This window comes from Pecten maximus, chromosome 17 (genome assembly GCF_902652985.1).
Source record: "Pecten maximus chromosome 17, xPecMax1.1, whole genome shotgun sequence".
NCBI classification, from domain to species: domain Eukaryota; kingdom Metazoa; phylum Mollusca; class Bivalvia; order Pectinida; family Pectinidae; genus Pecten; species Pecten maximus.
Window position 1 is genome coordinate 14,061,279 of NC_047031.1, and position 26,071 is coordinate 14,087,349.

General features: G+C 33.1%; 2 protein-coding genes across 3 annotated transcripts in view; one reads left to right on the top strand and one right to left on the bottom strand.

The window, feature by feature from the left end:
* Positions 1–196: 196 nt before the first annotated feature.
* On the top strand, positions 197–10,138 carry LOC117315452 (meiosis-specific nuclear structural protein 1-like). The gene is made up of 10 exons (XM_033869642.1): positions 197–351; positions 1,704–1,922; positions 2,296–2,423; positions 2,956–3,058; positions 3,426–3,655; positions 4,729–4,945; positions 5,239–5,346; positions 5,601–5,723; positions 7,282–7,542; positions 8,176–10,138. The coding sequence occupies exons 1-10, from the start codon at positions 349–351 to the stop codon at positions 8,290–8,292; spliced, it is 1,509 nt and encodes a 502-aa protein (XP_033725533.1). The 5' UTR covers positions 197–348; the 3' UTR covers positions 8,293–10,138.
* Positions 10,139–20,433: 10,295 nt separating this feature from the next.
* Positions 20,434–26,071, bottom strand: part of LOC117314922 (mucin-2-like) — a 60,711-nt gene continuing 55,073 nt past the window's right edge. For both annotated transcript variants that reach the window (XM_033869020.1, XM_033869021.1), the window contains one exon: positions 20,434–24,745. In XM_033869020.1, coding sequence (XP_033724911.1) covers positions 24,623–24,745 — 123 coding nt within the window. In that variant the 3' untranslated portion in view covers positions 20,434–24,622. The remainder of the gene's footprint in view (positions 24,746–26,071) is intronic.

Here is a 26,071-nt window from a genome sequence, read left to right on the forward strand (position 1 = left end):
CTACAAAAACCGAATGGACTATGTCATTATTCAAAAAGGGGGCACATTAAATATGCAAAAAAACAAACCTAACCTTTGCAGCTTATGGAACAGAATTATTATGATAAATTCAGTGATACTTAATTATTAAGATATATGTTACATATTGCAGCAAATAAAATATCTTAGACGGACAGTATTCGCTATGTTTATCAACCCATTCACCCTAGCAACTGACGTCACCAAGTCCTGACAACAACAAGCATCCAAGGTGGCCGCCAAAGGAAGAATTTGTTACCAGTAATACCACAACTAATTCGGGTTACAAACTGTTCTTATATTCTATTGGGACACAATAAGACTGTCAAGATGGTAAGTAGTCATTCTTCTTTATTTTTCAAGTGTTCTTTACGCCAAAATTAATTGCAGGATAACCAACTGTCGTTTAAGACTTGACAACAATGATGACTGGATCTCCTACAAATTCCTTACTGTACTGTGTACCACATTAGATATACATCGGTATCGCTACAAAAACACCGTTCATGTTTGTCAAATAATGCTTGCACACCTTAATGACAAGTCCATTCACTCATACCTCTCACTTGTTGTACTTTTAACTACGTATAAATAACTTTGCCGTAGCCCCTCTGATAATCAGGTTGTGTTTATTTGTATGTAATTTGTACTGATTTAGCTGTCAAAATCTGCAATCACACTTGACATTGGAGCATAATAGGCCTAATGCCAGATGTCACACAAACTACAATGGGCAACCCTTTACCATATATCACAAAAGACATGAACATATCGACCATGTTGACTGTATTGACCATTAGCCTGAGTTTCATGAAGTCTGATGGTATCAGATTTAAAATGTACATTCTGCCAAATAGATCTGGTGTAGATGTAGAGTCTGGTGTCAGGGCTAGAGGAAAACCTGGCTTGTTTACCATATATGATTGCTGGATTTTCCATCCCTGCATGTATATGCACAATCTCAGTATACCTGAATATGAAAATCTGGAGTATAATTTGATAGAAGATGGGCTGTACAGATTTTGTGCACACTATATCAACATTCCAGTTGATTATGAAAAAATATGCAAATTATTTGAACTTAATAATTGCAAAAAAAGAAGTATGAGTCAAACCATTCCAAGATGGTTACTCGCCAAATAATACTATTTTGCCACACAGATTTTTTTCTTGTTCAGAAGAAACAAATTTTTTATCAGACATATATAGTATAACTATCAGGAAGTCTTTTAACAATTGCTGGCAGTCTTACTGGTTATAGTTTAAAATACTGTTTAAAGTTACAGTTTTGTCAAAGAAGGGTTATGAATTACAATGTATACAAATGAACAATTATGAGGTTTGAGATTTTGAATGTGCAAAAGCTAGAAAAACATTCTGAAGAAGTAACAAGTTTAGCTACCATATTTATCTGCAAATAGGCCATTCTCTATTTTTGCAGAATCATCAATTTTATTTACACTAAATGTTCACACTCACAAAGAGATGGAGGTTTTTTTGAGGTTAGATACTGTAAATATACTAATCTACATTGTAAATGTAATTAAATAAAAAAGAAGAGTAAGATTTTGTGCTCTTATACTGGATACAGCTGGTAGCTGAAATATTTTGGTTATTATCAGTTTAGTTAAGGTTGTTGTAGTAAAAGTTTAAAGTCTTTAATTGATTATTGTTTATATTTCCAGACTACAACCAGGAGGAATTTGACCTCCTATGATAGGGAGAGGCAGCTTGAACAAAGTCGACGTCAAGGAGAAATTCGTGAAGACACCATTAAACGGCTGAATCAGGAACGGCTTTTAGAAGCTAATATGAGTAATGAACGCAAATTAACAGAGAAAAGATATTTACGAAACTTAATGAAAGAGCACAAAGAAATGGAAATGGAAGAATCTATTTTAAAGGTATTTATCACTGATAATACAAAGAGTAGAGTCTGTAAAATAAAAGGAAAAAAAGTTAATTGTGTCAGAAATGAGTTGTTTCTAATAATAATTGATTGCAGGGATTTTACTGGGGGGACTTTTGGATAATGGGTCCTATTCTCAATTGAAATTATTTTATATTTGAGCCAATGTTCCAAAATTTGCAGTTAATAAACTTAATTCCTGAAAAAAATGCATCCAAGTTCACCATTTTTCCTCCATAAAACATTTAAAAGGTTTTTGAAATCATGGTAGTACAGACAACTAAGAGAATAACTTCTTAAATTATACATGTATACATCAGTTGGTTCAAATATTCTAGCCTTGATGTTGAATTATCTCCTTTGTGTAGGCCCAGCGTGACAGACTCATCAGAGAGGAACAGACGGTACAGGAGGAAAGACTGGCCAAGGAGATGGAGAGAAGGAAGCTGGATTCGATGAGAGATGAAAAGATGAGGCAACAGATTAGAGAAACAAGGTCAGTCGCAAAATTTACAATTTGGAGCAAGACTTCTGAGTTGTATTAATGCTTGTAAATTTTCCCATTTTCAGCTATTTAGGTGGGAGACTCCTCTATTTCAACCTTATTCACTTATTCAGAAAAGCTGAGAACAGTTTTCAAGCTTAAAGTTTTATTTTCACAAAATGTGAAGACAAAGGAAGAATATCTTTACAATTCTCATTAAAATAAAACTGGTTGATGGAAAACGGCATGTAATCTTTGTTAAACCAATCAGTTCAATTTTTTTTTTCTTCTGAAATCTGATTTGTCTACTAGAAACAATGATGGAAAGTATGAGCTTTTAAAATAATAGTGCATATATGACATGTAGTTTGTCAGAAAGAGATAATTGAATCAGTGAAATATGTTTGGCAATCTACCTTTCCTTGAAATTAATTTTTCAATAAGTTTTGCTCATTTTGAAGTGAGAATTGGTATTCACCAGTTAAAGATATATCTTTTGGATTATTTATTGTTGGAATAATATGGATCTATCTTCTGATTTCAGCTTAGAGTTACGAGAATTAGAAGCCAAATTGAAGTCAGCGTACATGAACAAAGAACGATCCGCACAAATTGCAGAGAAAGAAGCTCTTAAATATGATAAAGCAGTAAGTTTATGTATAAATATAAACTTGGATTGATAGTTATTTCAAATATGTTGGTAGAAATTTTATGAAAAGAACTGTAGATGTTCTATTTATGATAATTGGTTGAAAGATAATCAGAATCAGCAAAGAAAATAATAAAAATGTTATAAATTCCTTTTCATAACATACCTGATGAAGACTTATGAGGAAAAAGTAGATATCATTTTAATATTGATAATAATTAAGTAGAATTTACAATTTGAATCAATAAATAGAAAGTTGTCTTAAAAAAAGTTGTAAAATGGGCATTTCATAATGTACCTTATAAAAAACTTTGATCAAAACCTACTCATTTAGTAATCATAAAATATATTTGTTTGTTCTGTAGAAACGCGATGCAGAGATTTCGCGGAATATGAAAGAAGAACATGAGCGTGCTCAGGATGCGGAGATAGAAAGACAAAAAGAACAGTACCGCGAACAGATCCGGTATCAACAGGAACTCGAGAGACAGTTGGAGGAACAGGAACACAAGAAACAGCAGGCATACGAGGAATTCCTCAAGGAGAAACTCATGATCGACGAGATTGTCCGCAAGATCTACGAGGAGGACCAGAGGTGAGAATGTGTGAGAGGAATATAGATTGTGAACCTTATGAACTGTAAACTTTATTCTTCCATATTAATCCTCAAAAATAAGCTCCTGTAGTGTGAAAGTTCACTAGTGATCCGGTTTTAACTTTTATTTTATTAACAGGCATAATAATGTTCAGATAAAAGTATGATTTCAGACTTTTTTCTTATGTTGGCTGTAATGTTAATTTTAATATTTCATTATAGAAAACACACTACAAATTGGGATTTCAGGCCTTTTTAACATTCAGCTACTCTCATCGCTGTATTTAGGATTCTACAAAAATGAGGAAGGGGGCTAAATAATTTGTAGACAGAGGCTTATTTGTGGATAACTACAGTAATAGTATTAGTAACCAGTAATTTACATCTACTAATTCACTACATTGATTTGTTATATTGAAACCAAAACAAGGATGAAACTAAGTCAGATTCTGATTCAGGAATTTATTATATTCAAGAATCAAATAATTAAGTTTTTTATACAGCAGAGAAATTCATTAAATTAATTTTGGGGTTGTTTTTTTTTTGGGGGGGGGGGGGGGGGGGGGGGACTTGGTATACAAAATCACTTATTTACTTAAGAGTAGAGTAGAGTTTTGTTAGAGCTGGTGAAATTTCAATATTTATTTTGAAAATTATGTAATACTGGCTTGAATATAGAAATTTTCAAAAAAATTTCCTCAGGAATAAAACATCTAAATATGATTGCACATGTAAGTTTAAAAGAAATGTTAACACCAAATAGAATTAATATAAATATAAACAATCCATGTATGTGACAAGAATGTTGCTTATTTTGGTATCAATGATTCAATGTATTTCAAGTAATTAATTCACAATTCAAAAAGTTACTGGATTTTACAAAATATTAATGGCTTGTCAGTTTCAGTGGAGATTGTTTCTTGGTTTGGTTGTAGGAGATTGAGATTCTTAGTGTAAAAATTATTACTCATAACCGCCTAGGCGTTAAAGGTGAGAAATTGAATTTACTTCTGTCTGCATGTTTATGAGTTTAATAACAAAATAAAATGTAAGACATGGTCATATTTTCACAGGGAGAGAGAGCTAGCATTAGCCAAACAAAAGTCCACACAGAAATATATACAGGAATTCAAAAACGCTCGCGAAGAATGGAAACAGCTGGAGAGAAAGAGGATGGAGGAAGAAAACAGAAATATCCGTGCCTTCGCTCGGCTACAAGAGGATAGAGAGAAGGAGAGGATGGAGTCGAAGAAGGCCAAAGAGGATGCTATGGCTCGAGTCCAGGGAGCGGTATGTCAGATTCTTGGAAAATATTCAGAAAGCAAACCTTTTGTAATGTAGCAATTTCCTATAATGCTGTAAAGAACTGGTTAATATTCAATGAAGTTTTCATTATTAACAAAATATTCAGTACAAAGTTTGTCTATGATGAACTTTTATAACTTTTTTTTTTCCATGATTTTTTGGAATTTTTTTTTTTAACAAATAATGCAAAACAAATGTGGCAGTAAAAATACTATAGAAATTTGAAATCAATTTTATATAACAGAAATACTGAATATTATTTTGTTGTGATTTTCCAGTTGGCAGAGGAGATCTCCAGACAGGACGCGGAACGTGAGGAGATGGAGCGTGTCCGTATGGAACTCTACCTTGAGGAACAAGAAGAGAAGGAGAGAATGAAGGAGAAGGTATGGAATATCTTACAATTTAATTTACAAAATACAATTGCAATTTTTCACAAAATTTTTGCATAGTTGAAAAGGTCCAGGATCCCGACATAACAAGCCTTTCTTATACAGGCAATACATTGTTGGGGAAATCAAGTTTAAAATAAGGTGTTCAGATGCTTGAAGAACTGAAAGTCATGAATCTTCAACACATTGCCCAAAATATCTAGTCATATTATTGTGTTCAACTTTCTTGTTTTTTTTCTCTTCCACAGAGCGATATAGAGGCAAGAATACGACAGAAGATTGAATTACAACAGACACACGCTCAACAAATGCACTTCAAGAACCTGAGGAAGGCTGCCCAGGAGGAGGAAGAGGAAGAGTTCAGACAACAGGTTAGTTGTGACTGTTTATTTGGTGTGCAAATACGTCTGTATGGGTTGGATTTCATCTAAACAGTATGTTCTATTTGCACAATGACTTTAATATCTATATAAGGCTGAATTGGTTTGTTTCCCTAACACTGAAGGCTTTAGATTTCACCTATAATTTAACACTGAATGCAATATTTTGGAAACATTTTTCCCTTTTTACACTGTAAATGTTTCAGCAAAACTAAAAATTTCAATATTCCATAAATCAGACACTTTCACACATCCAGGTATTAATTTAGATAGTTCAAAATAAAATAGACTGAAATTAATGAAATTTCACGCTGTGATGTAAGCTGGAACTAATGAAATTTCACGCTGTGATGCAGAATACACTGTTGAAGATATATATACATATAATATATATACAGGGGTCGACATTAACTTTTTTCTGCACTTGTCCTTTGGATTTGGACAAGTAACATTTATATTCACTTGTCCGAATGGAATTACCACTTGTCCCACTTAAGAATTTTCAATTAAGTTAAATAATGTTTTTCAATGTCTGTGTGTCATGCAGTGAAATGATAACATTGCAATGACAACTATATTACTGATATTTATTGGTGTTTTGTCCAAGTTACATAATGAAGAGAGAAAAAATGCTACTGACTGCCTATTTTCGATTTACAGAAACTAAACTAGTCTAAAAAGAATAGAAATAAACTGACTAAAACATGAACATAATTGTAGAAATGCAATAGTGCATAAATATCTGAAATACATTTGCTAAATCTTGCAATAAATAGCAAGCCTGCATCTGTTGCCACTTTAGTCCTTCAAATTAACTTGTACGCTTTTATTCATATTCCTTTTTTTTCCAATATGCATATTCAATCCAAAGACACCAATGGGGCTGATTGAATATTTTTGAAAAACACAGAAAGTTTAGTTATCATCTGCATTAGTGTGATGAATTAAACTATTTTCGTTATGAACAAGTCACTTCCAATGTACACTATCCATGTTTTCGTTTCTTTTTTATCATAGGTATAAGGTGAAGTCTTGTGAATGTTGATTTCAGAATATAAATAAACAACATGAAGACAATATTTGTTACTTGTCCCGTCGGACAAGTGTTTTGATACTTTCACTTGTCCGACAGCAATTTAGTCTGGTACCGGACAAGCGGACAAGCCTTAATGTCGACCCCTGATATACACTTTGTATGCAAATGTTATAAAAAAAAAATAATGATTGTCTTAGGTTAAGGTGAAGATGACTGTTCTAAAAATAGCAAATTTCCTCGTAAAAACAGAGTATGTCTCACAGAGTGCAATATATACTCTGTTCATATATATCATTTTTAATGAAATTTAAATAAGTCTCTAGGGTAAAGGTCAAGGTCATTGTTCTAAAAATAGAAGCATATATATGGGTATTAAATTAAGTACCGGTAGATTGGATACATGTATATTTACAGTTACTCAGCAAAGCCAATACAGACCCTACACTGTTCAAGTTGAAATCAGTCTTCGTTTAAACTCTTTTGATTGTTAATTTCATGTTGATTTTTTTTCAGATGCTGGCCAAATTTGCTGAGGATGACCGCATAGAACAAATGAATGCTGCCAAACGCCGCATGAAACAGCAAGAACACAAACGTGCAGTAGAACAGCTGATCGACGATCGTCGTGCCCAGTTCGCTGCCGATCGTGAGAGAGAACTCTTCGAACGTCGCGAGGAGGAGAAGATGGAGCAATTCAAGAGACAGATCATCGAGGAGGAGAGACAGAAGTTATTACAAGAGCATGCCATGCGGTTGCTAGGATACCTACCAAAAGTATGTGTATTGCAATCAGAATTGATTAATATGGACTTTTATTGGCCCCATTCCTAAGGAAAATCATTCAAAATGTTTAAGCCAAATTCCCAAAATTTACAGTTTTATTCCTGAAAATATATTTTTTTTTCAAAATAAATGACAAATTCTCCATCCCAAACCATTGTTAAAAAAAAAAAAAAACTGATTACAGTCTCCTAAGTTTTGCCAAATTCAGCTTTATATAATTTGGGGTAGAAGTAGTGATTTTTTTCTTTTGATTTCAAGAGATTTTGTTTAAATTTAAATCGAAGGGATATCGGTATGATTTTCATAAATATTTCAACTGAGAAACATTCCTGGATGTCCTGTAGTGCGATGTCTTCAGACAACATACAGAAATACTTATTTTTTGCTCTTTGTACAAATGTTTGGAACAAGTTTTTGTTTAACATTCAAGGAAGTCTTTCATTGCCTTTTAAAGCATAGATATCAAAAAGTTATTTTTAGGAATTGTTTAACTATACAGAAATACCCAATTTATAAAATTATGAATTATACTAACACTTTTGGATTAAATTTTCCTGAACATGATTTTCTCTTTTAAATGTTCTGAGCCTTTTACTAAATATTCTGTCTTGTTTTTCCTAACAGGGCGTCATTCGTGATACAAATGACCTTGACATGCTTGGATCTGAGTTCAAATCGGCATACACAGCGAGACAGGTGGACCCATTTGATGAGGAGGCATGGGACCAAAGTCGGCGATAGGATTAGAGACCTATAGTCTAAAAAAACAAATCATCTGTGATTCTATTCAATATTATCCTACCTTCCAAGTAAAGTCTTGTATCAACAGATACAACCATTCTTACAAAGGAAACATTTCTATTACTGGAAGGGGAAAACTTTTGATAGGGAAATTTTTTCGCATTTGATAAAATCTGTCTGGTTTTATCTAGAGACATGAAAGGAAATGCGAAATACATAAATAATGTAAAGAGAAGTGTTTTGTTATTTCTCTCCACGAGAAGCAATTAGGATAGGAGTTGGTTTTATACAAAAATGTATAAAATGTACCAAGTGAATATGTATCAATTTAAAAAAAATATGTTCATCAAATAAAATTAAATAGATGCTAGTAATTTTTTAATCATTTAGGAATACACATTTCTGAGAGTGATTCGAAAGGGAAAACTTCTACATTCCATGAAAACTATGCAGGAATCGTTGAGAAATCTGTTATTTTTATTTTTCCTACTAGTTGAGGTTGTCTCCCCTTTCCCGATCACATAATGGCGTTTTATCTATGATGGTTGTTTTCAGTGCTAGTAAAGATGTGTTTTCTTCATAGATAACTGTTGGTATTCATTCTTCTTTTCTAGTAAAAATTCAGTAACTTGGTAAAATTGTTGTAATGTGGAGCTGTGGCCATTGAGAACACGTGGCACTACAAATATTCTCAGTTATGATTTGTATTTTGTGTCAAAAAAACTTCATATGATTTAGATGTCATTTGAAATAATCAAATGTTGGACATACAGTATTTATATCATTTCTTAAACCATGTCTCAAAATGAAGTCTAACAAGGGTTTAGATAACTTCTCTTAAAAGTTTGTATATGTGTTCCACTTTACACAGACAGGGGAGGTCCGACACTGAGAAAGTGTTGAATGTATGGTATTTATGTCTTGTATGTGAGGAGTGACATTCTTACATTTTACTTACAGTTGACATGTATCAATATTTTTTTGCTCATTATACTTTGGGGGGTTCTATAACAATATTTTGAATGTACCAATCAGGGTTTTGAGCTAGTTGATTCAGTTTAGGTTTTTAAAGGTAAAAAATATATATATATAGTATCATAACATAAAAAAAAATCACAGGAAAAATTTTGAAAATATTGCATCAGAAACCATTTCCAAAATTTTGATTTTTGTAATGGAATAGGAAATTCTGCATTGTTTGAACAAAGGGTAATTCTAAAATGATGATAAGAAATAATAATAATAAAATAGACATGTTATCCTAGATATGACAAACAATCATCAGTCAAATATATTAAAGAGAAGTCTGATTTAGTCTTTCCTCATTTGCTGGATATAACTGGATACCAGCTAAGTGGTATGGGTCCAGAGTTAAAGTCATAAATATATGGTCTTTTATTGAAGTAAAATGATCATCTGAAAGTTAAGGAGGGGTGGGGCTGTCCTAGATAATTAGAGCTTTATTAAATTCAATTGATCTCTACTTTAAAATGTTAATTCAATTTAAAGCACAAAGGTCTTTATCAAAAGTTCTAAATCTCAAAAAAGCCTAAAAAAGAACTTAGATAAAAATCTCATCTTATTTACATGTTACTCGAACTCATGGATAAAAGTTGTGAAACCGGAGGTACCAAGTATAGAGGTACACAATGTCTTTATCGTAATGTTTTATAATTTCATTAAGCTGGGTTGAGTTTCACATAATGTGTTGAGTTGATAGCTTCAATGGTTCTTTTGAGGCTGTGCTACCATCTTTATTTGTAAATAAAAGATTTGTATTTAATCAATTATGTGTATAGAGAAATATGTACAAAATGTACAGTGACGAAATAAAATTGAAAAAGACTATTTTATTGCCTTTTATGTTATACCATAATGTCACTTCTGGTCACTGGAAAACGAAAGAGCTTTTGGCTGAAACCAAAACATCAGAAGTTTCACAAAAATAATCTATTGGTAATTTTTAGCTCACCTGCCCATCCGGCCGGCCCGCGTCAATTTTTTCATTAAAGCAACTTCTTCTCAATAACTAAGAGGCCCAGGGACTTGATATTGGGCCTGTAGCATGCTGGGGTGAAAGGCTACCAAGTTTGTTCAAATGAATGACCTTGACCTTCATTCAAGGTTACAGGGGTCAAATAGACTATAATCTTCAAACAACTTCTTCTCAATAACCAAGAGGCCCAGGGACTTGATATTGGGCCTGTAGCATGCTGGGGTGAGGGGCTACCAAGTTTGTTCAAAGAAATCACCTTGACCTTCATTCAGGGTCGCATAGGTCAAAAAGGCTATTATCTTCAAACGACTTCTTCTCAATAACCAAGAGTCCCAGGGACTTGATATTGGACCTGTAGCATGCTGGGGTGAAGGGCTACCATGTTTGTTCAAATAAATTACCTTGACCTTCATTCAAGGTCACATGGGTCAAATAGGCTTAAATCTTAAAACGACTTCTTCTCAATAACCAAGAGGCCCGGGGACTTGATATTTGGCCTGTAGCATGCTGGGATGAAGGGCTACCAAGTTTGTTCAAATGAATGACCTTGACCTTCATTCAAGGTCACATGGGTCAAATCGGCTAATATCTTCAAACAACTTCTTCTCAAACACCAAGAGGCTCAGGCACTTGAGGTTGGGCCTGTCTGTAGCATGCTGGGGTGTAGGGCTACCAAGTGTGTTCAAATGAATGACATTGATCTACATTCAAGGTCACAGGGGTGAAATATTTTTAAATCTTGTGATAGCCAAGAGTCACCAAGACCCGCTATTAGGCCAATAATATGCATTGAATAAATTGGTTATCAGCATAGTATCTGTAGAAATGACCTCAACTGCAAATTTGCTGTAGAACCAGGTGAGCGATACAGGCCCATTGGGCCTCTTGTTATTTATTTGCATGGAAATACCTGTAAAATCTGCGTTCTTACTTTAGTAATTAAGTTAAGTAATTAGTTAATTAGTCATGTGCATCATCCGTTAATTGGGATTAATTGCATAGCCAAGGGGACCAACTTTGGTTTTTCTATTAAAGTGTAAAACATTCCTATAGGCCGACCCCTATGGGAAATTAACATTGCTTGAAAACCCATCTTTGACATTTCGATACCGAACTGAGGTGGTACCTATTTGATTTACATTAAATTTCCAATGTTTATTCTTGTATGATTTAATTGTAAACAAACATTATCATATTAAACTAAAATGTTAGACATTTAATGAGATTAAATTGCGCGCTGTCGCTCTCTCGCATGACCGGGACGCCAATGCGACAGTACAACATTGCTGAAGTCGGCCACCATATAAATATGATGAGGTAATAATGTCACCATGGACTATTACGCTAATTATAAACAGTGTTATCTACAGCTATCAGACAGTATTAACGAGAAATTTTCGGTGTTTCCGGCGTGTGTTATCCTCCCATAGAAAGACAATATCCATTATCTGATAATCCTGAATTAATCCGATATAAATAAGATTTAGTCAAAAATTGTAAAACATTTAAAAAAAAAAAACATTTTTACATGGTGAATTCATGACACCATTTATAAGAATTAACACCGCTGCCATATTTGGCAGAAAGGAGATCTTTTGAGGGATTTAATCCAAACGTTGATGGACAGACATCTCTGTCATGTACCCGTTAGGGAATGGTTATTTGAAAATGTCGGGACTTAGATGATCACGGAAGGTAAACCTATATGTACATTATATCACTTATTAGTACAAAGTCAAACTCAGAAATTGTTAAAATTCATATTACAACATTGATCTACAGCTGTTTTCTGTTGTTTTAGTAAATGTTATAGGACTGAATATTTACATCATATTTCTAAAAAACAAAAAAAAACAAAAAAAACAAAAAAAAACGGATGTCATTGGAAATAGCAGCAGGTAACTTTTGTAATATAGATTTTAATCACTGCCTTTCCTGACAATCTTGGTCCGCCATCTTGAAAAGACCATTCCGTAACGAGTACACGACAGTAGACACAGTCGGTATTCTATAACGCGTTCGTCGAAAACCATTGATGAAATATTGTGAAAGATGAAATGAGAAAATAAAACTAAAAAAAAAACACCATCAAATGGTTCATTGTCCATAGTTTGATTTCCCGAGGGAGGATCAGAATGATATTGTATAATTGAATTCCATTCATGGAGGTTGGAAGGTGCTTCGATGTATCATTTCATTATAAATCACAATTGAGATGGAAGATAGATTGTTTCTGATCATTGATTGAAACATTATATTAGATATGGTCCGAATTTTCTCAATTCTCATTGGTTTATTTTGTGATATTGACCTGATATTTCTATTTTCAGAAATATCAAGTTAATATTGCGTTTCATTGTGATGTCACAATGCTCAAGAGCAAATTTCCTGTTATCAAGATAAATAGATATAATTCAATTTCAGCCTTTTCATACAAGTTTCATATCCAATATAAAAATAAAATAAAGGTCCTTTGATTCGGAACTCACCAACTCTCCATGAAAGATAATTATCTTTTTAAATGATCACAAAATAGGTCTGCTATCCAGTGAATCAGCCCGTGCAATATTTTTGCCTGTCGTTTGTGTAAAGTACCCTTGAGCGATGTTCATTGGCTTTGCCAGTCTGAAATCCACTGTGACGTCATAATATAGACAATAGCGTGACATCATGAATTGTGAATGACACATCAACATTGTTTAATTGATTAAGCCTTTCACATTTTGACTTAAAATCCTGTCAAAATGTAAGTTTTCTGAAGTTAAACAAATGATCCTGAAATTTGAGTTCATTTCGAATGAGATTTCATAAAACATGACATGAACTCTCATTAAGATTCCTATATATAGTGTACAAGGATTAACAACAACGGTGTGGAAGTTCATTTATATAATTTTATATAACCATAATATCTAGTTATAATTGGACGTGTTTAGATAAAGAATTCATACCAATATCAATGTACCATTCGTTCTTTTATTCTCTGAAAATGACAAAACAAGAAAAACCCCCACAAAAATCCGAAAATAGTTGAAAAAACAATAAGCCCGTATTATAAATGTAAATAGTCTATTTAAGGCGCGTCCATATCTCCTAAATAATGGAGAGGTCTGGTCAATTCACTAAGTCTAAAAAGTGAACTTGGTTAAGTAAATAGCAAATCCAAATGTAGGCAATATAGCTGTATTAGAAGAGCTCTGTTACGCTGGGGAAGGCAGGTACCACTGTGGAATGAAATATATCAATAATGAAAATTATTCATCTTAAGGGACAGGGGAATTCCAAATAATCTGTTTAAAAATAACAGAGAACATCGACATTATAACTAATCCATACTTATAACTCAAAACCGCTTACGCGGGCAAATACGAACAAAATTTGTACAGATTTGCAACGTGACACTTTAAAAGGTATAAGGAGAGCAAGCCCAGGTGTTCCGGAAGAGTAAGTGTCTTACAACTCTAGGTCAAACCGGGTTAAGTCGCATTCACAAAATGGGATCTAGTGTGGAGACAACAGAACCAATAAATATCAACAAACACCGAGTACGTCTGACTCCGTATCACACAACGATATAGACAATTTCTAAATGAGATCCTGATGTCAACCATGAAACTTTCCCATGGTCTTTATCAACCAATATTTACATTTACACTGCAGCCCCACTATATAACTTTACCAAGCCCACTTGAAGGTTACGAGTCCATAACTTCCAAATCTCTATTATGACGTCATTATTATAGTGACGTCATAATTGTAACGTCGGCGATAACGAAAGATGGCTGTTGAAAAGGCTGTTCCGTCTTTGACGATAATAATGTGTTCATTCATCGAAGAAGCCAAATTCCTGGATACAATCTTTAAAAATCGTTGTTAAATGTAAATATAAGTATTGAACTGCTTTCAGTTGAAAGTTATGGGCTGATGAATGCCAACTGGACAAAGGCAAATTCAACATGAAACGCCAGAGTCTTTAAAAATGGTAGTTACTACTCCTGCTTAGCGCTCAGCATATTTGGAGTGGGACGACTGGTTCGCCCGTTGTCAGTATAATGTGACCGGGTGAGGTGTCCTGCTGGGTGTCTTCGGCAGTATGCTTCAGTGAGGTAGCACTATAAATCGGCAAAAGTTCCGGCCTATCACAAGGAGACTTAACACGAACACACCGCAGCCTCCCAAAACACACATACGCACTCACCACACGCATGCATGTCGCTCGCACGGGAGGCCGTCCTTAAATGACCTTAGCTGTTAATAGGACGTTAAACAAAAGAAACCAAACCAAACCAAACCAGTACCTTTGTATGAACCAGTATCTCTTTATGAACCAGTATCTCTTTATGAACCTGTATCTCTTTATCAACCTGTATCTTTTTATGAACCAGACTCTCTTTATCAACCAGTATCTCTTTATCAACCAGACTCTCTTTATCAACCAGTATCTCTTTATCAACCAGTATCTCTCTATCAACCAGTATATCTTTATCAACCAGTATCTCTCTATCAACCAGTATCTCTTTATCAACCAGTATCTCTCTATCAACCAGTATCTCTCTATCAACCTGTATATCTTTATCAACCAGTATATCTTTATCAACCTGTATCTCTCTATCAACCAGTATATCTTTATCAACCAGTATATCTTTATCAACCTGTATCTCTTTATCAACCAGTATCTCTTTATCAACCTGTATATCTTTATAAACCAGTATCTCTTTATCAACCAGTATATCTTTATAAACCAGTATATCTTTATCAACAGTATATCTTTATCAACCAGTATCTCTTTATCAACCAGAATATCTTTATAAACCAGTATCTTTATCAACCAGTATATCTTTATAAACCAGTATATCTTTATAAACCAGTATATCTCTATCGACCAGTATCTCTTTATCAACCAGTATCTCTCTATCAACGAGTATCTCTTTATCAACCAGTATCTCTTTATCAACCAGTATATCTTTTCAACCAGTATATCTTTATCGACCAGTATCTCTCTATCAACCAGTATCTATTTATCAACCAGTATCTATTTATCAACCAGTATATCTTTATCAACCAGTATATCTTTATCATCCAGTATCTCTTTATCAACCAGTATCTCTTTATCAACCAGTATATCTTTATCAACCAGTATATCTTTATCATCCAGTATATCTTTATCAACCAGTATCTCTCTATCAACCAGTATCTCTCTATCAACGAGTATGTCTTTATGAACCAGTCTGTCTTTATGAACCAGTATCTCTCTATCAACCAGTATCTATTTATCAACCAGTATCTCTCTATGAACCAGTATCTCTCTATCAACCAGTATATCTTTATCAACCAGTATATCTTTATCAACCAGTATATCTTTATCAACGGTATATCTTTATCAACCAGTATATCTTTATCAACCAGTATATCTTTATCAACAGTATCTCTTTATCAACCAGTATCTCTCTATCAACCAGTATCTCTCTATCAACCAGTATCTCTCTATCAACCAGTATCTATTTATCAACCAGTATCTCTCTATCAACCAGTATCTCTCTATCAACCAGTATCTCTCTATCAACCAGTATCTCTATATCAACCAGTATCTCTATATCAACCAGTATCTCTCTATCAACCAGTATCTCTCTATCAACCAGTATATCTTTATCAACCAGTATCTCTCTATCAACCAGTATCTCTTTATCAACCAGTATCTCTCTATCAACCAGTATCTCTTTATCAACCAGTATCTCTCTATCAACCAGTATATCTTTATCAACCAGTATATCTTTATCAACCAGTATCTCTCTATCAACCAGTATCTCTATATCAACCAGTATCTCTATATCAACCAGTATCTATTTATCAACCAGTATCTCTCTATCAACCAGTATCTCTCTATCAACCAGTATCTCTATATCAACCAGTATCTCTATATCAACCAGTATCTCTCTATCAACCAGTACCTCTCTATCAACCAGTATCTCTTTATCAACCAGTATCTTTATCAACCAGTATATCTTTATCAACCAATATATCTTTATCAACCAGTATCTCTTTATCAACCAGTATCTCTCTATCAACCAGTATCTCTATATCAACCAGTATCTCTATATCAACCAGTATCTCTCTATCAACCAGTACCTCTCTATCAACCAGTATCTCTTTATCAACCAGTATCTTTATCAACCAGTATATCTTTATCAACCAATATATCTTTATCAACCAGTATCTCTTTATCAACCAGTATCTCTATATCAACCTGTATCTCTTTATCAACCAGTATCTCTATATCAACCTGTATATCTTTATCAACCAGTATCTCTTTATCAACCAGTATCTCTATATCAACCAGTATCTCTCTATCAACCAGTATCTCTCTATCAACCAATATATCTTTATCAACCAGTATATCTTTATCAACCAGTAAATCTTTATCAACCAGTATCTCTTTATCAACCTGTATCTCTTTATCAACCAGTATCTCTTTATCAACCAGTATCTCTTTATCAACCAGTATCTCATCATCGACCTGCATCAAGCATGGAAATCGTGAAAAAGGGTTAATTATATCGAATTTTTGTTTGTTTGTTTTTATTAAAGTTCTATTAAAAGTCAGGGTCATTTAAGGACGTGTCAGGTTATGGAGATGGAGGAAAGCCGGTGTACCTGAAGAAAAACCACCGACGTACGTGCCCCACGTGAGTTTCGAATTCGCAACCCAGAGGTGGAGGGCTAGTGTTAAAGTGTCGGAACACCTTAACCACTCGACCACCGCGGCCCCAAATATATATATATCGAACTCATCGCGACATGTAAACGCCACAGATAGAGTAGGTAAGGATATCATACTAACTAGAAATGGAAAGTTAACAGTTGGGAAGTTGAAATCATCACACATACCATACAGGTTTTGTTGTAAGCTGTTCCTGTTGTTTATGTTGTAAGTAACCAGAGGTAAGCGGCTGATGTTCAAGAGTCTGTAGTGTCTTTGATCTCAAGTCTTTGTGGATCCGATCGATATGGTCAATGAAATCTTCGTTATTTCAATACGATTCATCGTTAATATATAGAGGATATTGAATGGTTTCCCGTTAAATATAACATATATTTCACGAGTATGACAGAATATTTCGATATTTTTCACTCGTGCTTCGCAATCAATTTTCTGTCATACGAGTGAAACATATGCTATATTAAACGGGAAACCATTCAATTTTCTATTTATTGCATTTCATAAACTTAAAAACAAAATTAACAAGAAATATCTTTAAAAAAGATAAACGGCATAGTTTTAATTGTTTAAACATATTTTATTGACATATAATAATGACAAAGGGATTAGTCAGCAAGTTTTTCCAACTTATAGACGACTTCTCCCATAATAATAACAAAATAATTAACAATAACATAGTCACATGATGGCATATACAAATATTCAGAAATTCTATAAAGAAACGAAAATATAATGAGAGAGAGAGAGAGAGAGAGAGAGGGAGAGGGAGAGGGAGAGAGAGAGAGAGAGAGAGAGAGGGCAGGAAGGAGAAGGAGATAGGTACATTTAAAGTTAAATGACTGCATCGGGAAAGATCATGACATATAAATGTTTGGAATGAATTCAAATATACTTAATCGATTAGAAGAAAAAACATTTTTATATTATATGGATAAATGGAGCATTTTGGATAAAGTTTTTTTTTGTTATAGGAAAATAGTATGAAAAGAAGGGGGGGGGGGGGGGGATAGGAAGTGATGATTAGTCGAATCTTCCCGACCTACTCAAGAAGTTTTGCACAACTTTGGCGATTTTTATATTGTCAGTTGAGGAGATATTCGTGTCACCATTGCAAAGTATATTTACATTAACAGGACCGTACCAGGTTAAATCAGCAATAAGAGTTCCTCTTAAGTTGTTGTACGGGGGACAGTTAAAGAAAAAATGATGGGAATCTTCACAGGGATGTCCACATTGACAAGCAGGTGAATCAACGAGATTGGCTCTAAAAAGATCATAGCTTAGTGCACTTGCTCGATTTCTTATTCTGTTGTGTAGAATATTTAGTTTTCGAGGACCATAACTGATAAAATGCTTGTCATATATATTGTTTACTGTCATAGATTTTTTTAGATTAGATTTGAAGGAACTTAAAGTAGGCGAGTTTCTGATAGTGTTATGTAAGTCATTCCAAAGTTTTGAAGTAGAAGGAAAGAAGGAGTTTTTTGATAGTTGTAGACGAAAGTGTTGTTCCCTAAATAAATCTGCATTTCGTAAATTGTAAGGAGATATGTTGCCAATATACATTGGTAGTAGGTCGATAAGAAAAGTAGGTGCCAGATTATTTACTATAGAATAGAATAAGGAAAGTTTCCGAGCATCTCTTCTCTTCGAAAGTGGTAACCAACCGGTTTCCAGATATAAGAACTCTTTTTTTGTGAATATGGGCAGCCCTGTGACTATTCTTGCGGCCTCTAGATTTATCTTTTCTAATAACAATGAGTTTGTTGTACCGCAGTTGTCCCATACTTCACATGCATATTCAAGTAATGGTCGTATATAGGTAAGGTACATTTTTTCTAATGTGTTTCTGTTTAAGATAAGTTTTAATTTACGGAGGGTGGCTATATATTTAGTTACTTTATTGACTATAGATTCTACATGTACGTTCCACTTACAATCATCAGAAAGAATGACTCCTAGGTGTTTATGGTGGTTTGTTATTTTAATCGGGGTATTGTCGATATAGTTTTAATGCTGGTGGTTATAATGTAAAACTACTGGTGAAATAAATTAACGAACTACGATGTAATTAATAAATGCGCAGTTTCAGCACGGATAACAAAATTTTATCAGTTTGAATCATTTTTGGTGATAATAAGACTACAAATGTGTCATTTGAATAGATGCATCCACTTATTCAGCTTGCATTCAGTTTTAAAGGGACATCACGGTAAAAACGTTGCAATTTTCACTGAATGTACGCGTTTTGTTCCTTTCCAGTTATGTTTCTGTGCTGTTCCAATGTTCACAGTAAATCCCTATGTCCAGCTTGACCACTCGATTTAGTTGGGAATCCCCCTCTAAATTTAGCGCGGAAATTATTTTTAGATCATTACGTGACTGTTTTTAAATCGTGGCAACACAAACACACGATAGTTTACAAGGCGATATCTATATTCCATAATAAGTGTAAACACTGTTCATATAGTATAGTGACAGTAGCGATGTACCTACTATCAAACAATCAAGCAGAATACGAGCGGCGTCCGTATTACTGCTGTTTTCATGTTTGAACTGTTACAATCTATTGTACTGCTTCCCAAGTTTAATTCTAGGATTGTGTTTGACCCATTTTCCTATTATTCTCTTCATTGCGGAAGCTGTTATAGTTTTCAACCGCAGTCGATTCACACTGGAAGCCATTTTTGTTTCCGTATATGTCACAACATTTGCATATTCAGCATTTTGCATTGACCGCTACATTGACCAATCACATACTTCATCTTTACCAGAACGCCACCTGTCGCGTCATATCCGGGGCCAAAACCAAATTAGACGGCTATGCCGAAAAACATAGGAAAATTAATAGTCACAAAAGTGCGTGAATCAGTAATGACGTCATCTCTTTGAGACGTTACTCCACGTCAACTTCACGGTACCATTTTGAAAGGACTGATCAACGCAATTTAAGCGTTGTCTGCTGTTATAGAAGAATATGTGCATGAATAGCTAACGTCAAGTGAGTATTTTGTCAAAAAATAGTCTGAAAATTTCTGAAAAACAGCAAAATAACCAATTTATCTATCTCCGCTTCGATTGGAAAAATCGTCAAGTTTCAGCTAGGCGAATACAAAGGTCCGCTCTGATTGGTCAAAAACGTAAAACTTATATTTTCACTGCAAAACTTATATTTTCACTGCAAAATCTTAATATTTTCACTTTCTCATCGCTGCAGTGAAAATATAAGTTTTATTAGTTTGATACATTTCTATATTTCACTGGCAAAAATGCAATAAATCTATATATGAAATTGAAGGAATTTAGAGGGTCTCTGTGACATGTTCTTTTTAACTCTTCAGTGTAATCAGATCGATTTCAAGTCTTTCCTTCCCAACGTCAGTATCTATAAATCAGATAAAAAAAAAAAAACAGACAAACAAGCATATATCGTATATAAATCAAGGATTTATTATTTGGTTTGTGAATTTCATACAAGTCTTTGACAAGTGATATATGTAATGTATAAATATATATGATAGAAACTTTCAAAATTAATATACAATTACTCTATAATCATAACTATCATATCTTTCTCAATTCACTCCCATATAAGTAATGATACTTATATACACATATTTATAATACTTTTGTAAATCAAATAAATCATTTGCAGCGATGTGGTGCGACCTCTAACGCTTCAGATGAAAATCATCTTTTTTTTTAAATATGAAAATGAAAAGAACATTTATGTGACAAATATTCCTTCGGTAAATCGGGAATTAGGATTTAGTTGTGATCACATGACAATTACTGTCGTTAATGATTTCCAAACGAGACTATGAGGCCGCATTAGAGACATCGCTATATATAATATTTAGAATACAAATATATTAATTGTAATCTCGCCAAGATGAATTCCATCAGTAAATCTACAGTTTACAAAATATTTTTTTCAAAACATATCTGAAATCTGATAGCTTGCTGTGCAAATTATTATTAGTATTTGTTTTCCTGAAATCGAGAATGATAGTCACATGGAAAAAAAAACTTTTATAATATTTGTTTAATATAATGCTGCGAGGTGGATATGCAAAATCATTATTAGTTTGTTAATGCTAGTAACCGAGATTGGTGTCCTAATTACCACAGTTTTTAACAAGGTATAACTATATACATGAATATAAATTAAATATATAAAGGATTTCTTGTATAGACCTGGAATAAACAGCCAACAGGATTCAGCGTATTTCCTATTTTCGTGGTGTACCAAAATGCAACTCTGAATTTAGATCCTTTTCTTTTGTAGCAAATGCGTTTGCTTTCTATTTCAATTTCTCATTACTATGCAGTGTAAAATACACGATTGATAATATCATAGTTAGTTTTCATATATAAAAGATTGTCAATAAATTTGAAATAAGTATTTTGTTTGAAATGAAATTTGAAAAAAAATCACGGACGAAATCAAGTTCTTCAAGGCACATAGAATGGATGGAACATCGAATTTCGTTTTCCGTAATTTAATATATAAGCATATTTAACAACCTCTGCGGGTATATTTACAATTGCATATGTCTGTCTGATTATTATATAAACAACAGCTGTGTGGACGTTCATTTACATCATTTTCTATAACCATATTTAGATATAATTGGACGTGTTGAGATAAAACATCCATGCCAATATCAATGTATATTACCACCATAATTATATACGAACACACTTGACACCAAAATTAAAATTTATATTTATCAGACTTTCATGTCCAACCTTTCTATTTAGCGTGAGATGAGAGTAAGGATTTGAAGATGAGTCAGATCTCGCTTCGTAATGCCTTTACAGACACACATTAACCAATCGATTAATTAATTAACTAAGATATAATATATACAGCTATATACTTTGAAAAATGAATATATATATTATCAATATATTTATTTATTTTGATCAATGTCAATACTACCATGGCATAAGTCAACGATGCTGCATAAACTGCTAAGCTCACTAACGAAAAGTTTAAAATATTGACTTATTTTGATTTTTATTATAATTGATGGGAGACAGATTCGATTAAAAAATTGTATTTACTCGTGTCCATCATACAATGTTACGCATAAGATATATGTATTGGTTCACTTAGAAAGTTTGTATTTACTTGTGTTTGTCATACAATTTAGTCACAAATCTACAGGTGAAATTTTAAAATTTCATTTACCCCCAACAATAATGTATTGAGTGGTGGTTTAACAATGTTATTATATGTAATTATTTAACAATCTAATCATGATGAAACGATACACGAACATACAGGAAATTCATTTAGGTGAATGGCTTTTTATATAAACGAAACGATAACGAGAAAGTACACTTTGTGATTCCAATCAAATGAGACAGAACCTATGATAACATGAGAAATTGCAGCCATATAAAATAATGCTTGTCTAGTATAAGGCAGTATTTGAGACATGATTTGCATTAAAGATGCACAATGATACAAAAAAGAGACAATGAATATTGATGAGACATAATACATATTTATGCAAATTAATGAATATTCATGGCATATGATGAATATTTGTAACATATATTTGCATATATAAACAACTTTGGATCAGCAGATGTTCTTAATTGGCTCTTAGTTATTTTTATTAGCACTTTTATATATGTACTTCTATAATTATCGCCTAAATTCACAACACAATATATCAAAATATCATTATGGTACTGGTATAACTGTGATTTGACGCATTCAGGTATCCCCAATACTAAGACAGCTTTACTACGTAATACAATTAATGCACGTCTGCATATATACCAAGATTAAGTAATATCTTATTTTTGTTTTTAGTGTCAGAACACATTTTGAACCATTCACGGACAAAATTCCTCAAAATATTATGCAAAGGAAATGCTGTCATTGAATGCTTTTATCAATGATAGTCTCAGAATTACATGTCGTCATATCTATAAATAGACACAGAATAAAATGATATATGAAAAACACAAGTTTTAAACAAAAGATATAGAACATACAAATATATAATGAGCAGAAATATACATTGCATTCTTATATACGTTTTAACTTCATATGAGATTAATGAAATAAGCCACTCTAACGGAATTTGTAATATTTTCAAGTAAACACTTGGTCAAAATTCCGCCATCTTTGTTCGTGATACAGTATCGCCATTTTTGATGGAAGTCAGTGACGTCATTTGATAATCATAATATAACGTTCCTAACATGAGTTTATATACAAAATATATTACATAAAACATGAACACGTTAATCACGTGACGAAATTATATATATATACATTTTAACAAAGTAAATATTTGGAATGACAGTAACAGCAAGCAATATTGCATAGATAATATCATGGCAGGTTTCAACACAAACTCCTCACTATTTTGACTTTTACACAGTATCTCGATCTACATAGTACAATTCGTAATGCAAGCAAAACATTGCTAAAACTTCATGTACATTCTGATAATATTAAGTCAACTGATGTATCTTTCAGATCGAAATCAAACATGATTTTTAAAGGTAAATATTACTCGAAAGAATGTAACGACTTTCGATAATTTTTTGAAAGTTTGACAGTATGATAAATATATGTAATAGGACACTGAAAAGTCGTTATTATGAACTAGAAAAGTTCATGTTTCTTTGAACCATTGTTACATGGAATTCGAAAATAAAACAGCTTTCATGTGTGTATTCCTTCGTTATCTCAAACTCGAGAGAATGAAACCAGGTCTTGTTTCTTAAATCACTTTCATTTCACGGGTTAACGTACTATATCTTTAGCACGGTCTTTACAACAGAGTAAAATACTACTCATAATGTCGAGTACCGCGTATATCTCGAATGTTCCAGATAACGAAGTTCTACTGTAGTTTGTATGACGAGGTAATGCTAGTGATAAACTATACTGGCCTAACATTCCAGACTCAACATTTTCGTTCATTCAATTTTTAAAGTGTTTCACCTTCACAATGTGTACAGTTTCACATACATTATATAGAAGTAGCTTTCTGGCATTAATGTACACATGATATCTTTCGGACTTATTTACTCACACACACAATTGAGAAAATTTCACATATACTAACTACATTATTACATTTGCATACAACAACATCTGTAATCATCCATTTCCGTGTCGGTACTAACTCTTGCATATTCATCGGCACTTGCATATTCATCTGCATCATTTAATGCATATTCATTGTTAATAGAAATATGCACACGTGGACTCACCCATCGGATCATTCAGTCATCTATCAAAACTTTCGTTGATGAAAATAGATTCGTGGACGATGAAGCTGGATATCACATTCAAGTTTTGCATTGATTTTATCGTGATATATCCATTCCCGTGTCGGCAATAACTCATGCATATTCCTCGACACTAATGCATATTCATAGACAACTTCATGCATATTCATATGCAGTTACCTTCATTGTTTATGCAACTTAACTATCTGGGAAATGCATCACTACTCCAATCCGCTGAATCTGCCGAGGAATACCATATTTCACACGTTATTCAAGATGCAAACGTCATATGTGACCGGTAATGGGATGAGGACTGATGAATTATTTAATACTTAATACACACTTTGTCGCTATAATCTTGTTTCCCACGTTTCCGAAAATTCATCGAAAATTGTTTGTGTTTCACCTCTGACTTGGAGGAAACTCGTCCCTCCTATACCGTTTACAGGTCGCCTACCATTTGCACCCATCATCTACAAGAAAGAAATACACATAAATTTCTATGAATGATACTGTAACATTACTATTTTTTGTGGTGTTGTTATTTTAGCGCTTTTCGCGTCCGACAGCCTTCCGCTTAAATTACGAGTGCGCCAGTTAATGTGTACAGGCTTTTCGACATGCAGATTCATCGCTTATCTGTTCGGTTATGTACCAACAAATGAATGCGCCGAAATAAGAATGTCTGCATTAATATATAAACACAACTAACAAATAAAATTCTGTTTTTACAAGACAATATCACGAAGTTATCGATATTGCTCAAGCATTTGATTAACGTTCTAACACAAACATTTGATTAACGTTCTAACACAAACATTTTCTTCGACATAATTGGTCGGATGACACTACTTATAGAATTTCATTTAAAAAAAGAAAGCAGATTATATTCAAGGATAGAGAAATATTACTGTTTGGATACTGTTTCTGTTGCATCTATAAATTAAATACAACTGCATAGCAATATCAGACAATCAATTATAATTAATTTGTATCCATAATCAGTCTATCAGACTACAACGCTATTGTTTATATTTAATTTGAATACCGAAATTGTATTATCGCTGAAATGTTACATTTATTTATCATATTATTGTGTTAAAGTGACCTATGTTAATAAGGACAGAGCAAGTCTAATACACGTCAGAAATAAACTAAATAAGATACATCATATAGAGAGCTATACCCAGAATTTGTTTTAATAAGTATAATTAGATTTGTCTCGTGATACACCTGTAATAGTTCTGTTTCGTTTTAGACAAAATAAATTAAAAGTCAAACTTAAGTCTTTGCATTGTAATATGGTGGCGTCTGAAGTACCCAATGACACTAAATGTATTTTTGAATATTTTAATTCTGTTCTACCAAACATAATCAGGCGACCCATTAATGATATGGAAGAGTAGGCTCATACTCTGATAATTCTGATGAAACATTTTCGGGGAGACACCGCCATTTCAACAGATAGATGTTTAGAATTAATTGAAATTGAATCGATATAAACTACAATCTACATGAGTATTACTTTCAGTTTTCATGACCAAATCGCCAAATTTTACGAACGCTAAAATTTCCCGCTATACAGTATCTTGTTAATAAGTTGAAATGAAATATTCAGATGACAGCGGGAATTCTTTTCTCTCCATAATAACATGAATATATTAAATAAATTCTAAAAAATAAATTGGGAAAATATTCTGAATTCACATTTAAACCTTTTACCGTAAATTCATGACGTAATCACAATTTACACTTCCATATATTCTACTTTGTGACAACATTAACAGGCTAGAATCTCC